The sequence below is a fragment of the Phyllopteryx taeniolatus genome, chromosome 5, assembly GCF_024500385.1.
Source record: "Phyllopteryx taeniolatus isolate TA_2022b chromosome 5, UOR_Ptae_1.2, whole genome shotgun sequence".
NCBI lineage: Eukaryota > Metazoa > Chordata > Actinopteri > Syngnathiformes > Syngnathidae > Phyllopteryx > Phyllopteryx taeniolatus.
The window spans coordinates 3,997,427-4,012,125 of NC_084506.1; the positions used below are offsets into that span (position 1 = coordinate 3,997,427).

General features: G+C 39.8%; 1 protein-coding gene across 3 annotated transcripts in view; it reads right to left on the reverse strand.

The window, feature by feature from the left end:
* Positions 1–14,699, reverse strand: part of sntb2 (syntrophin, beta 2) — a 66,150-nt gene that overhangs the window by 28,487 nt on the left and 22,964 nt on the right. For all 3 annotated transcript variants that reach the window (XR_009788439.1, XR_009788440.1, XM_061772602.1), the window contains exons 3-4: positions 12,946–13,150; positions 1,385–1,527 (exon numbers count right to left, since the gene is read on the reverse strand). Coding sequence is in view for 1 of the 3 variants with exons in the window: in XM_061772602.1 (XP_061628586.1) it covers positions 1,385–1,527; positions 12,946–13,150 (348 nt within the window). In the remaining 2 variants the exon portion in view is untranslated. The remainder of the gene's footprint in view (positions 1–1,384; positions 1,528–12,945; positions 13,151–14,699) is intronic.

Below are 14,699 nucleotides of genomic sequence, written 5' to 3' on the forward strand. Positions count from 1 at the left end.
AACTTTACTTCAGGTGCATCTGATTTCCACTGATCATCCTTGAGATGCTTCTACAACTTGAATGGAGCCTGTGGTAAATTCAGTTGATTGAACATCATTTGGAATGTCACACACCTGTCTATACAAGGTCTCATAGTCGGCAGTGCATATCAGAGCAGAAACCAAGCAATGAAGTCTTAGGAATTGTCTGCAGACGTCCAAGCCCGGATTGTGTCAATGTACAAATCTAGGGAAGGATACAAAGGATTTTCAGCAGCACTGCAGGTCCCGCAAAGCTCAATTATTTGGAAATGGAACCACCAAGACCCTTCCTAGATCTGGCCGTCCGAGCAAGCTGAGTAACTGGGGAAGAAGGGCCTTGGTCAGAGAGGTGAACAAGAACCCTATGGTCACTAAAGCTGAGCTCCAGTGTTCCCTCGCGGAGATAGGAGAACCATCAAGTAGGTCAACCATTGCTAATGCACTCCACCAGTCAGGTCTTTATGGTAGAGTGGCCAGACAGAACTTCACACTAAAAAGCACATGGCAGCCCGCTTGGAGTTGGCCTAAAGGTATCTTAAGGATTCTCAGCCTGCAGAAACAAAATGATCTGGTCTGATGAAACCAAAATTGAACTTTTTGCTCTGAATTGCAAACATCATATCTGGAGAAGAAGAGGCACTTCTCATCACCTAGCGAACACCATCCCTACTGTGAAGCATGGTGGTGGCAGGATTATGCTGTGGGGGTGTTTTTCTACTGCAGGAACTGGGCAACTAGTCCGCATAGAGAGTAAGTAGACAGCTGCAAAATATGGAGAAATTCTTCAAGAGAACTTGCTCCAGAGTGCTCTGGAACTCAGACAAGGGCGTCGATTCACCTTCCAACACGACAATGAGCCAAAGCACATAGCCAAGATAATAAAGAGTGGCTTCAGGAGCAGCCTGTGAATGTCCTTGAGTGGCCCAGCCAGAGCCCAGACTTGAGTCCAATCGAGCATATCTAAAAATGGCTGTCCACTGATGCTGCCCATCCAACCTGTGACCTTGAGAGGATCTGCAGAGAAGAATGGGAGAAAATGCCCCAAAACAGGTGTGCCAAGGTCATAGAGACATAGCCAAGAAGACTTGAGGCTGTGATTGCTGCCAAAGGTGCTTCAACAAAATATTAAGCCAAGGGTGTGAATACTTAAGTACCTATTATGTTTAAATGTTTACATTTTCAATAAATTTGCACAACTGTCTCAAAATATGTTTTTACTTTGTCCTTATGGGATATTTTATGTAGATTTTTTTTTTTAAAGAAAACTATACTCAAATCAGTGGAATGTGGAAAAGGTGAAGGGGTGTGAATACCTTCTGGCGGCACTGTAAATAAATCACCACAATGTTTCAAATAGTCTTACCTTGTGGCAAGGAGTGGGTGAGTGAGCAAAGGCAACGCCCATGATTCTCTACCCCGTGGCACAGACTCAAAGAGTAGAATGTCCTTTTCCGTAAGTGCCATGACAACCGGTCTGTGCTGCTGCCGTCCACCTTCCAGCTGGACCTAAGGAGCGTGAAACAAAGTCAGCAAGGTTTTTGGGATAGAATATTGCTTTTCACCAGCCTTTTCAAAAGCCAAAACAGGTCCCGGGTCAGTCTACAATGTGTTGCCGATTGGGAGTAAATACTGTAAGCAAATTTTCTTGGTAGAGGGCTTTTTTATTTGATTTGTTCAGAGGTGCAACATTTAATCGATTAATCAACAACTAATTGATTATCAAATTAATCAACAGCTATTTTGATAATCGATTAATCGTTTAGAGACCTTGTTTAAGTTAAAATTGTCCATTTCAGCCTCTCGCCAGTCAATATTCTCCAATTTCTGTAGTCTTCCATTAAAGCAGACTGATTATCTTTGTGTTTAATCAAAATAAGACATTTGCAAACCTTTGCTTTTGAGTAGGAAAACAATGATCAACATTTTTGCCTTTTTGTGGACATGTTACAGACCAAACCAGTGTCTGAATCATAATCAATTTATGTTTGGACATTTTCTGCACTGTCAATTTCAAATAATGTCCTGTTCTTGAACAAAGGGACAGAAATTTAAAAAAAAGTTGTCATAATCCGAGTCATTGATTTAATTAAAAAAAAAAAAAAAAAATTGACAAAGTAATCAATTATTAAAATCGTTAGTTGCAGTCCTTGATTTGTTGGATGTGATGTTCTTTCTCATGAGTATACACATATATAGTACATACAGTATATAGGCAAATCACTGGTGAGCAACATGATTTTTGTGTGTTCAGGTTATGGAAACTAAATTCAAATTTTGGTCAACTTTAAAATCCATTCATCGATTTTCCCTACTGCTTGTCGTCACAAGGGTCGCAGGCATGCTGGAGCCTACCCAGTTATCTTTTGGCGAGAGGCGGGGTACACCCTGAACTGGTCGCCAGCCGATCGCAGGGCACATATAAACAAACAACCATTCACAGTCACACCTACGGACAATTTAGATTCTTCAATCAACCTACCATGCATGTTTTTGGAATGTGGGAGGAAACCGGAGTACCCCGAGAAGACCCACACAGGCACAGGGAGAACATGCAAACAGGCGAGGCCGGATTTGAACCTGGGTCCTCAGAACTGTGAGGCAGATGTGCTAAACAGTCATTCACCGTGCCGACCCTACTTTAAAATAAAGCATAAAAACTATAATACAAATCAAAATACATGGACAGAATATTTTAGAAATTGTGCATTTATAATGCTTAGCACATTTATTCTCTCATACATGCTTATATTTAATTATTTGGATGGGTGTATATTTCTGTGGTTAAAGAAAAATGACATTATGGGTTATTTTAAATGATCACAATCTGAACTGGTGGAATTACAGTGAGTGCCACTATGGTGAGTGGGTGGGCTCTGTAGAAATGGTGGAATGCAATAAAAAAAACATCCTCTGAAATCATGAAAAGGCCCGCCCTTATTATTTTTTCTTTTTATTCTGTTTTATTTTTTGCTTTTAAATCATGATTGTTGTTATTATAATTTCCTTTCTTGTTTCTCTATTAAAATGTTCTTCTTTACTCTGTAATATGGATCCCCCTGGTTCTGAAATAAAGAAGAGCGAGCTGCAAGACTAGCCTGGTTTACATGGAGCCCTATTCCGAAAATAATCGGTTTAGAAGCCCAAACCAAATGAAAATGCTCCATATAAACACCTCATTTGGAATAAACAGTCCGAATCCGAACGGAATTTCATTCGGTTTCACAGCGGTGGAATATTCCTTCTGCCAAACCGTATCATTCAGAATAGTCGGGAAAAGATCTGTCTGCGCATGTTTCGTCTCAACATAAATGCGCGCTAATGTCATCTTTACACACAGCGTAAATATGGCGGCTCCCGACGGAGGTCGTATCCGACGGAAATCTTGTTTTTAATCAAGCATTTTTTTGAAATAAACGTACATAAATAATCTCAACTACTGTGCTGAATAGACGACGGACCTACATCTTAATAAGTGACGTGACGTTCACACGGCTGTTCCGATTAAATGTAGTGCACATCATATACAACCCCAATTCCAATGAAGTTGGGACGTTGTCCATCCATCCATTTTCTGAGCCGCTTCTCCTCACTCGGGTCGCGGGCGTGCTGGAGCCTATCCCAGCTGTCATCGGGCAGGAGGCGGGGTACACCCTGAACTGGTTGCCAGCCAATCGCAGGGCACATCGAAACAAACAACCATTCACACTCACAGTCATGCCTATGGGCAATTTAGAGTCTCCAATTAATGCATGTTTTTGGGATGTGGGAGGAAACCGGAGTGCCCGGAGAAAACCCACGCAGGCACGGGGAGAACATGCAAACTCCACACAGGCGGGGCCGGGGATTGAACCCGGGTCCTCAGAACTGTGAGGCTGACGCTCTAACCAGTCGGCCACCGTGCCGCCGTTGGGACGTTGTGTTAAACATAAATAAAAACAGAATACAATGATGTGCAAATCATGTTCAACCTATATTCAATTGAATACACTACAAAGACAAGATATTTAATGTTCAAACTGATAAAGTTGATTGTTTTTAGCAAACAATCATTAACTTAGAATTTTATGGCTGCAACACGTTCCAAGAAAGCTGGGACAGGGTCATGTTTACCACTGTGTTTCATCATCTTTTCGTTTAACAACATTCAATAAACGTTTGGGAACTGAGGACACTAATTGTTGAAGCTTTGTAGGTGGAATTCTTTCCCATTCTTGCTTGATGTACAGCTTCAGCTGTTCAGTCCGGGGTCTCCGTTGTTGTATTTTGCGCCACGCATTTTCAATGGGAGACAGGTCTGGACTGCAGGCAGGCCAGTCTAGTACCCGCACTCTTTTACTACGAAGCCACGCTGTTGTAACATGCAGAATGTGGTTTGGTATTGTCTTGCTGAAATAAGCAGGGGCGTCCATGAAACAGACGTTTCTTGGATGGCAGCATATGTTTCTCCAAAACCTGTATGTACCTTTCAGCATTAATGGAGCCTTCACAGATGTGTAAGTTAGCCATGCCATTGGCACTAACACAGCCCCATACCATCACAGATGCTGGCTTTTGAACTTTGCATCCATAACAGTCCGGATGGTTCTTTTCCTCTTTGGCCCGGATGACATGACGTCCACAATTTTCAAAAACAATTTATCATGTGGACTCGTCGGACCACAGAAAACTTTTCCACTTTGCATCAGTCCATCTTAGATGAGCTCGGGCCCAGAGCTCCGGCGGCATTTCTGGGTGTTGTTGATAAATCGCTGTTGCTTTGCATAGTAGAGTTTCAAGTTGCACTTACGGATGTAGCGCCAAACTGTATTTACTGACATTGGTTTTCTGTAGTGTTCCTGAGCCCATGTGGTGATATCCTTTACATACTGATGTCGGTTTACTGAGCAATTCAGGGAAGCTCCTTTTATACCCAATCATGGCACCCAACTGCTCCCAATTAACCTGTTCACCTGTGGGATGTTCCAAACAGGTGTTTGATGAGCATTCCTCAACTTTCTCAGTCTTTTTTGCCACCCGTCCCAGCTTTTTTGGAACTGGTTGCAGCCATAAAATTCTAAGTTAATGGCTTTTTGCTAAAAACAATACAGTTTATCAGTTTGAATTAAATATCTTGTCTTTGTAGTGTATTCAATTAAATATAGGTTGAACATGATTTGCAAATCATTGTATTGTTTTTGTTTAACACAACGTCCCAACTTCATTGGAATTGGGGTTGTTAAAATAAAGTATAATGTATTCAAATAAAGTGCTTAACTTCAGAATAATTCTTTGAAAAAATGTTTTGATCATAAGGGTCAATCATGCATTGTAAAAATGCATTATACATAGGTTTAAGGGTTTTTCAGAATGTTTAGCTCAACTTTGGGGGTGTAAATTATACATGGGTGGGCATTATACACGAGAAATTACAGTATGCCACCGATGCATGGACGCGAAAGTGAAGCTATTCAGTTGAGGAGAGGGAACACAATGGTTGCAAAATGTGACGCCAAAACGAGACGAGAGAATAAACAGACAAATGGCAAAAGCGGTGTAGCATTTCATAGTGAAATGCAAGGCAAACACCCGTTCGCTGTAACACGGACCTTTTTCTCCGCCGATTATGATGCCATGTCGTGGGACCTAACAGACAAAGGTGAAATTAACATAGCGCAAATCACTGATCTTAACGTTAGTCTACTTTACTAAAATAACGTTAGCACTCCGGGCTGCGGAATGTCTCTTTTAATTATGGGTACGTTTGGAAATTAACTCCAAGTACGCTCTTTACACTGGAACATTCCGAAACTCGGAGCATTGTTGGAGTGTGCCGTTCGGTTAGTCAGAGCACACGCCCGCTGCTCTGACTGAGGAGACTGCAGGAGCGACAGGCAGGACGAGATGTTTAGAGTCAGAACTAACATTTAATATGGCGGACACACTAACGTATCCCTTCCAATGGCCAAGACGTTCGTTCGTAAATTCATAGAAAATGGACCGCGCTTTGTCTCTCTGAACACTGCGCTCTCAGAACGCAGTGAGAGAGTCAGAATTTCCGAACGTACCCTATGAGTACCGTCGAATGTGTGCCTTATTTTTTAACTGTGACAAGGGCAGTATAATGCAACCATAGCAGTACATACAGTGTGCTTTTTGCTCAGTGTCGTCACTCTGTGACATATGGCCAATATGATGATCTGTAAGCAGCAAACCTTTTGAGTCAAGTATGTGAAAAATGTGCGGCACGGTGACCGACTGGTTAGAGCGTCAGCCTCACAGTTCTGAGGACCCGGGTTCAATCCCCGGCCCCGCCTGTGTGGAGTTTGCATGTTCTCCCCGTGCCAGCGTGGGTTTTCTCCGGGCACTCCGGTTTCCTCCCACATCCCAAAAACATGCATGGTAGGTTGATTGAAGACTCTAAATTGTCCATAGGTATGAATGTGAGTGCGAATGGTTGTTTGTTTCTATGTGCCCTGCGATTGGCTGGCAACCAGTTCAGGGTGTACCCCGCCTCCTGCCCGATGACACCTGGGATAGGCTCCAGCACGGCCACGACCCTAGTGAGGAGAAGCGGCTCAGAAAATGGATGGATGGATGGATGTGAAAAACGTGACAAATGTGGCCAAAGGCGAATCAGAGTAAATTGGCTCATCTTCACGTACCCAAACAGAGGAGGATTTTGGTGAAGGGAGATGAAGAAAATATTTGTTTTCTCTCGAGGTTTTTTCATTTTAGTTTGAACAAAGGCTAAAATGCTAGCTGCTTAAGTGAAGATGCACAAGGGCTATGCATGCTTTTTAAAAAAATATATATATATTTTATGCACAAATTGTATTTAAGAAATAAAAACTGTTGATGATATATATATAAAAAAAAAAACAATTACGAGTACGTTTTTAAATAAAAGGTCTTAATTTCTCTTTTGTTTTCAAAATTACTTTTTAACCAAGCAAAAATATAGTTTACTCGAGTACTAAAATATTCGTTAGCTGTGGAGTTGAATGTAGGGCTACATTCAACTCCACCATTCTATTATCATAGTTTTGTTTCACAGAATCCTTGCTTTGGGTCTCTGTGCGATTAAGCTGCAATTACTCCTAAAATTAGAAAATTTAATTCTAAAGAATTAGAAAGTTAGAGTCACTGATGGTGTAGTGGTACACTCATGACTTTGGTGCGGGCAGCGTTGGTTCAATTCCTACTCAGTGACGGTGTGAATTTGAGTGCAAATGGTTGTCCGTGTCTATATGTGGCCTGCGACTGACTGGCGACCAGTTCAGGGTGTAGTCCGCCTTTCAGCCGAAGACAGGTGGGATGGGCTCCAGCACCCCGTGACCCTAACCAGGATAAGCACTGTTGAAATGGATGGATGGATAGAAAGTTAGAAAGTTGCTCCTCAAATGAAGAAATGATTAGCAAAACTGCTCCTCAAGGAAAAAAAATTTTTTTCGAGCTAATACACTGACTTTATTGTTATGACAAATTGTGCTCCGCCTTTTTGCCCAGATCACTCTTGAAAAAGAGACCTTGGTTTCAATTGGTTCTGAATTTTTGGTAAAGGTTTTGATTACTTGATTGATTGACTGGATGATGCAACAGGACAACAAGCTAAAGGATGGAAGTAAATCAAGAACAGAATGGCTTCAACAGTAGATCATTTTTCAGTGGCCCAGTCAGAGTCCTGACCTCAATCTAATGGAGATGCTGTGGCATAACATCAACAGAGCGATTTATACCAGAAATCAAAAGGACACTGCTGAACTGACACAGTTTTATAAGTATTGTCCAAAATTCCTTCTGACCGTCGTGCAAAGCCAAAGGTTCACATACTTTTTCCACCCTTGACTGTGATGTTTGTTTGTTTGTTTGTTTCATATTAGTTTAAGAAAACTGTATTTGTCGATTGTTGTAACTTAAAGATCATATTATATTTTATGACAAATTTTTTCACGTCCAGGTAATTCCAAAGGGACTTTTTCTTACAAGTGTACAGTGCCACGAAAAAGTATTTGCCCCCCCCCCCCCCACAATCATATATATACAGTGGAACCGCGATAAAACGGACCCAAATATAACGGATATTGGATAAAACGGACCGTTGAGACTGAACGTGTCCAAAAATAATTTTCATTTGTCACTGAAACTGCTGTTGACAAAGTCTATTTTTTCCAGAATTGGCGCTGTGTTTACTGTTTGTTATATCGACGTTCCACAGTACTTTATATATATATATATATATATATATATATATATATATATATATATATATATATAGCTACACAATATTGCCAAAAGTATTCGCTCACCTGCCTTGACTTGTATGAATTTAAGTGACATCCCGTTCTTAATCCAAAGGGTTTAATATGACATCGGTCCTACCCTTTACAAACAAAACAAACTGTTCTGGAAAGGCTTTCCACAAGGTTTAGGAGTGTTTTTATGGGAATTTATCCAGAAGCGCATTTGTGAGGTTACACCCTGATGCTGGACGAGAAAGCGTGGCTCTCAGTCTCCACTCGAATTCATCCAAAAGTGTTCTATAGGGTTTAGGTCAGGATTGTGCAGGCCAGTCAAGTTCATCCACAAACGCTCTCATCCACGTCTCTGCTAACCTTGATTTGTGCACTGAAGCACAGTCATGTTGGAACAGAAAGAGGCCATCTCTAAACTGTTCCCACAATGTTGGAAATGTCCAAAATATAAGCCCCTGTGCTCCAGTGAAAGGAACTCTGAATGCTTCAGCATACCAAGAGATTTTGGAAAGGATTATCCCAGGGATGGCCCCTTCCTGTTCCAACATGTCTGTGCACCACTGCACAACGCACAAAGCAAGGTCCATAAAGACATGGATGAGAGAATTTGGTATGTATGAACTTGACTGGCCTGCACAGAGTCCTGCTCTCAATCCGATAGAATACCTTTGGGTTGATTTCGAGTGGACAGTGAGCCGGCCTCATCCAATGTCAGTGTGTGACCTTATAAATATGCTCCTGGAAGAATGGGCAAAAATTCCAACAAACTTCCTCCTAAACCTTGTTGAAAGCCTTCCCAGAAGAGTTGAAGCTGTTAGAGCAGCAAAGTGTAGATGAACATTATATGAATATATATATGTATATATATATATATACATATATATGTATATATACATATATATATATACATATATACGTATATATGTATATATATATACGTATATATGTATATATATATACATATATATGTATATATATATACATATATATGTATATATATATATATATACACATATGTATATATATATATATATACACATATGTATATATATATATATATGCATATATATATATATGTATACATATATATATATATATGTATGTGTATATATATATGTATATATATATATGTATGTATATATACATATATATATACATGTGTATATATATATGTATATATATATATCTATGTATATATACATATATATATACATATGTATGTATATATACATATATATATATACATATATATATATGTATGTATATATACATATATATATGTATGTATATATACATATATATATACATATATATATATATGTATATATACATATATATATATATATACATATATATATATATATATATATATATATATAAACACTAAGTTGTGACTGTATTTCCATCTCGAGTATGCCAATCCCTCGTCCCTGCCCATTGTGTTTGCGCCACTGGCTGCTTGGGTACACTTGAGTTGACTATGTGCTGAAAACGTGCAATACGTCACGTGACGTCATTGCCCCCAGACGGCTCCGTTTAAAAATATTTCGCCTTTGTTTCGATATTTTAGTTAGGGATAGTTAAGAATATAGTGTGTTTCCTTTGTTTTATTAGTCATTACTAAAACAAAGGCTGAAAATTGGTCTACACTTATGACATGCAGTGTGACTGAATCAAGTCTCTTGGCTATTGAGTTGCCTCATGTTCCATAGCAGTGAAGTGTGTTAATGATAAATATCTCTAGTTATAATAGCATTTTTTTAAAAATCTAAAGCATATTCAGCCCTGGATCTAAAAAAAAATTATAAATCCTGGAAAAAATTGTCATGCTCTAAAACTTTTGACCCGGAGCACAACTGGTCAAAGGTTTTACAAGACGCCCATTTTTCTTTTTTTTTATTGAAAGTCAACTTGTTCAATTCCAATGAATAGCCACATAGTAATGGGACCTTCAAAAACAGAGTAAAGAATAAAAATTTTTTTTTAGTTTATTCTAACCTCTGGAAGTTCACCACTTATCTTGGCCTGCATCATTTAATGCAAGTTATTGGACTTGAACTACTTGGCTTTCAATTTAAAAACTGGGGGGAAAAAATAGCATGTTCTAAAACTTTCGACCAGTAGCACTGCACGTTAAATGTTTTAGAACACACTTTTTTTTTTTTTTTAAATTGAAAATCAAGTAGTTTAAGTCAAATGAATAACCAGCCAGTTATGGGACCTTCCAAAATAGAGTAGAGAAGAACTTTCTGAAGAACATTTGATTTCCATTTAAGAGATAATGCCACAAGTGCGTTCAGCTGTTACATCTGCCCAAGGTGGCTACTTTAATGTGTCAAAGGTTTAGAAAACATTTTTGTTTGTAGATTGATTCCATGATTTCTTTTGTAACTTGAGTAGTTTATTTGTTCTGTGCTTTCATTTCAGAGTAAAATGAGATGCATACGGTAAATTTCAATTTAAAAAAAAAAAAAGCTGGAAAAATTGGCGTGCTCTAAAACATTTGACTGGTAGTGTATATGAATGTTGCTACTGATACAAAATAATTTCTCTAATGGGATTATAAAATTATTGTCTCTTCACCAAGCTAGGTAACTAGTACAATAGCAGTAGTAGATCAGATGGAAAGGACTATGATTTACAAAATGTGAACGTGACAGTATGAGAAGATATATCTAAAATGTATACATTTTGTATGCTACGTCTTTCCTAGCTTTAATCAGCCATGTTGGATGTTGAGATCTGAAATTCTTGCATCATCTGGGAGTTTTCCAACTATCCATCCATCCAGCCATCCATTTTCTTCACCGCTTATCCTCGCAAGGGTCGCGGGGGCGCCGGAGCCTATCCCAGCTATCGTCGGGCGAGAGACGGGGTACACCCTGAACCGGTCGCCAGCCAATCGCAGGGCACCTAGAAACAAACTGTCATTTGCGCTCACATTCATACCTACGGGCAATTTAGAGTTTCCAATTAACCTACCATGCATGTTTATTAATCAACTAGATATCATCCAGCTTTTAATTTTTAGAATTAAAAAAAAAAGTCGTTGAAGGAAATGTAATTTTCACTGTGATGTACTGTGTATGCATGCGATTCACCACACAAAAAAAGCTGAAGGTGGAGTATGCAGTTTTCAAGGTGCCAGTAACATTTGAATGTAGCCTCACTTCACTCTCCCCGTCCCCTCGCGTCCCTGACCAAAGCCGTGCCAGTCACTAACGTGCATGAGACATTCACTGTACGTAACATAAAGTGCACTCTAAAGAAGCTGGACGTTTGCCAGAACTGCTATGTTGGCAGCATGGCTTATTCATCTTGCAAAGTTTCCAAACAGAAAATGTTACTGGTTTGATGTTGTATTATTTGGAATGTACAATCCAGCCATCCATTGTTCTGCACCGCTTATCCTCACTAGGGTCGCAGGGGTGCTGGAGTCTATCCCAGCTATCTTCGGGCGAGAGGCGGGGTACGCCCTGAACTGGTCGCCAGCCAATCGCAGGGAACATATAAACAACCATTCACACCTACGGGCAATTTAGAGTCTTCAGTCAACCTACCACGCATGTTTTTGGGATGTGGGGGGAAAAAAGGGAGTGCCCGGAGAAAACCCATGCAGGCACGGGGAGAACATGCAAACTCTGCAGAGGCAAGGCCGGGATTTGAACTCCCATCCTCAGAACTGTGAGGCAGATGTGCTAACCATTCGTCCACCAATACAAAATTTTAGAGAGGTGGTCAATTTACCTGACGACCCAGTGAGAATGTTGACGATGCAGCTGTCCGCGTAGGACTCGTGTCGAACTCATTTTTGTCGGGGGCTGCATTGTTAGTTACAGTTTCCCCAACAGGGCCATTATGATTGTAAGCCCACATGAAAGTATGATTGCCTCATATTACATATGCACAACAAATTAATGGATATTAAGTTTTGGCAATCAGAAGCCAGTAAAAAAAAAATGCTTGTTCAACTATTATTCGATTTATTTTAAAACGGGGATTGAAAAAATGCTTACAATTTCTCAAAAACAATAACAGTAAAGACAATGGGCAATTTTGGTATTTTAAAAAGAAACGAAGACGATACACATGATTTGCTTTCACAAGCCACATAAATTGATCTGGGGGAACGGATTTGGCCGACGGGCATTGAGTTTGACACCTACAGAGTTGGACATCAGAGCTGTCTAATACCTTCTTTTGCGCCTTTTTTTTGTTTTTGTTCACCAGAGTTAATAATCCAGCCAAGATAAGTGTCAGCGCAAGGCTGCTATGCGCGGCAGACTAGGTATGCGTGCACGAGAAAAACAACAAAGACTATTTGCTCACGCCTTCTGGCACAACAGTCTCTGATATTCTGTTCCTGTCACGGAGGGACAAGTTTAAAAAATACATAAATAAATAAAATAAATAAATAAAAATTAAATTATAGGCATTAGATGTGGCCAGATTTTTCAAGAGGTGATTTTAAAAATATTCTACCATCAGGTCATACAGATATATATTTTTTTTTTTTTACTGCAAACTCCACCTTCAAACTGTATGAATGACTACTAAACAGTGAAAGTTTATTCACTATTCATTTTGCATTATTCTCATCTTGATCCTCTTCTATGGTGCATATTCAGCGCTCAGCAGGGTGTTTGGAGAAAACAAGAGGACTTATCACGTGTAAAATATTATGGAGTAACACCTGTTCAGCCAGCCACCCAATGTGTTTCAGTTGAGGCTGTTTGGAGGCCGAGGCCCCCAGGTAAGCATTGATGTGAGCCAGGGTCTGTGGGAGCAGGGCAGCAATGTTGGTGTGGATGGCAGTGAACCAGGAGTTGGCAGTGGAGGCATCTTTACAGCGAAGAACCAGTGTGTGCTGACCATCTGGAGAATGGAGCTCCAACAGTCTGAAAAAAAAAAAAAAAAAAAGAATAGCCCTCAAATAGCAGAGCGCAGACCAATACAAAAGTTGAACTGTAAACAACATACAGTGGAACCTCGGGTTACGAACTTAATTCATTCTGTGACCCCGTTGGTAACCCGAAACGTTCTTAAACCGAGGTAATGTTTCCCATTGAAATGAAATTAATCCTTTCCAGCCCCCAAATTAAGTGATACTAACTTTTTTTTTTTTTTATCAGTGTGTGGTTAAACATATAGTGCAACATAGAAATAAGTAAAAACACACTATAAATATAAAGAAAAAAAACACTAAATAAACATGATAACCGTTTGTTGCACATTAACTTTAACTAAGGAGGGAAGGAGAGGAGGACTACAGTTGTCATTTATAAGTTGAATTGCTTTGTTGGCCAATTTGCTGCACATTCCTTAAATCATTTTGAGATTGTCATTTTTCCAATGTTGTGTATTGATAGCATATGCTTTGGCATTGACAAAACAGTAAATAGGAAAATCGGTTGAGAAATGAGCAAGCCATGACTTAATTTCAATGTCCATGCGTTGCCAGCAATTTTGACATTACGCCAACATTAATCATGTGGTGTCTTAATTAAAGAGATGTTACAATTCAATAAATAACCTACATACTGCAAACAGTGGCGGCACGGTGGACGACTGGTTAGAGCGTCTGCCTCACAGTTCTGAGGACCGCGGTTCAATCCCCGGCGCCGCCTGTGTGGAGTTTGCACGTTCTCCTTGTGCCTGCGTGGCTTTTCTCAGGGCAGTCCGGTTTCCTCCCACATCCCAAAAACATGCATGGTAGGTTAATTGAAGTCTCTAAATTGCCCCGAGGTGTGAATGTGAGTGCGAATGGTTGTTTATGTGTGCCATGCGATTGGCTGGCAACTAGTTCAGGGTGTACCTCGCCTCCTGCCAAAAGATAGCTGGGATAGGCTCCAGCACACCCGAGACCCTTGTGAGGATAAGCGGCTTGGAAAATGGATGGATGGACTGCAAATAGTATTTTTTGATGAAAATAAAATTACTTCCGGACTTTTTTTTATCAAGTCAATCACAAACTCTATTTGATTTCTGATTGGATGATTGAAGATGTGGAGGCGGAACCTCTGCCTCGAACAGATTTCCGCCTTATACCGTGGAGCAGACTAGTTTTCAGCTTACAGCAACACGCTATGCACGGAGTCAATGATTGTCTCGCAGCACATAATACAACCCCAATTCCAACGAGGTTGGGACGTTGTGTTAAACATAAATAAAAATAGAATACAATAATTTGCAAATCATGTTCAACCTATATTTAATTGAATACACTACAAAGACAAGATATGTAATGTTCAAACTGATCAACTTGATTGTTTTTAGCAAATAATCATTAACTTAAGAATTTTATGGCTGCAACACGTTCCAAATAAGCTGGGACAGGGTCATGTTTACCACCTTTTCTTTTAAAAGCGTTCAATAAACGTTTGGGCCCGGAGGACACTAATTGTTGAAGTTTTGTTGGTGGAATTCTTTCCCATTCTTGCTTGATGT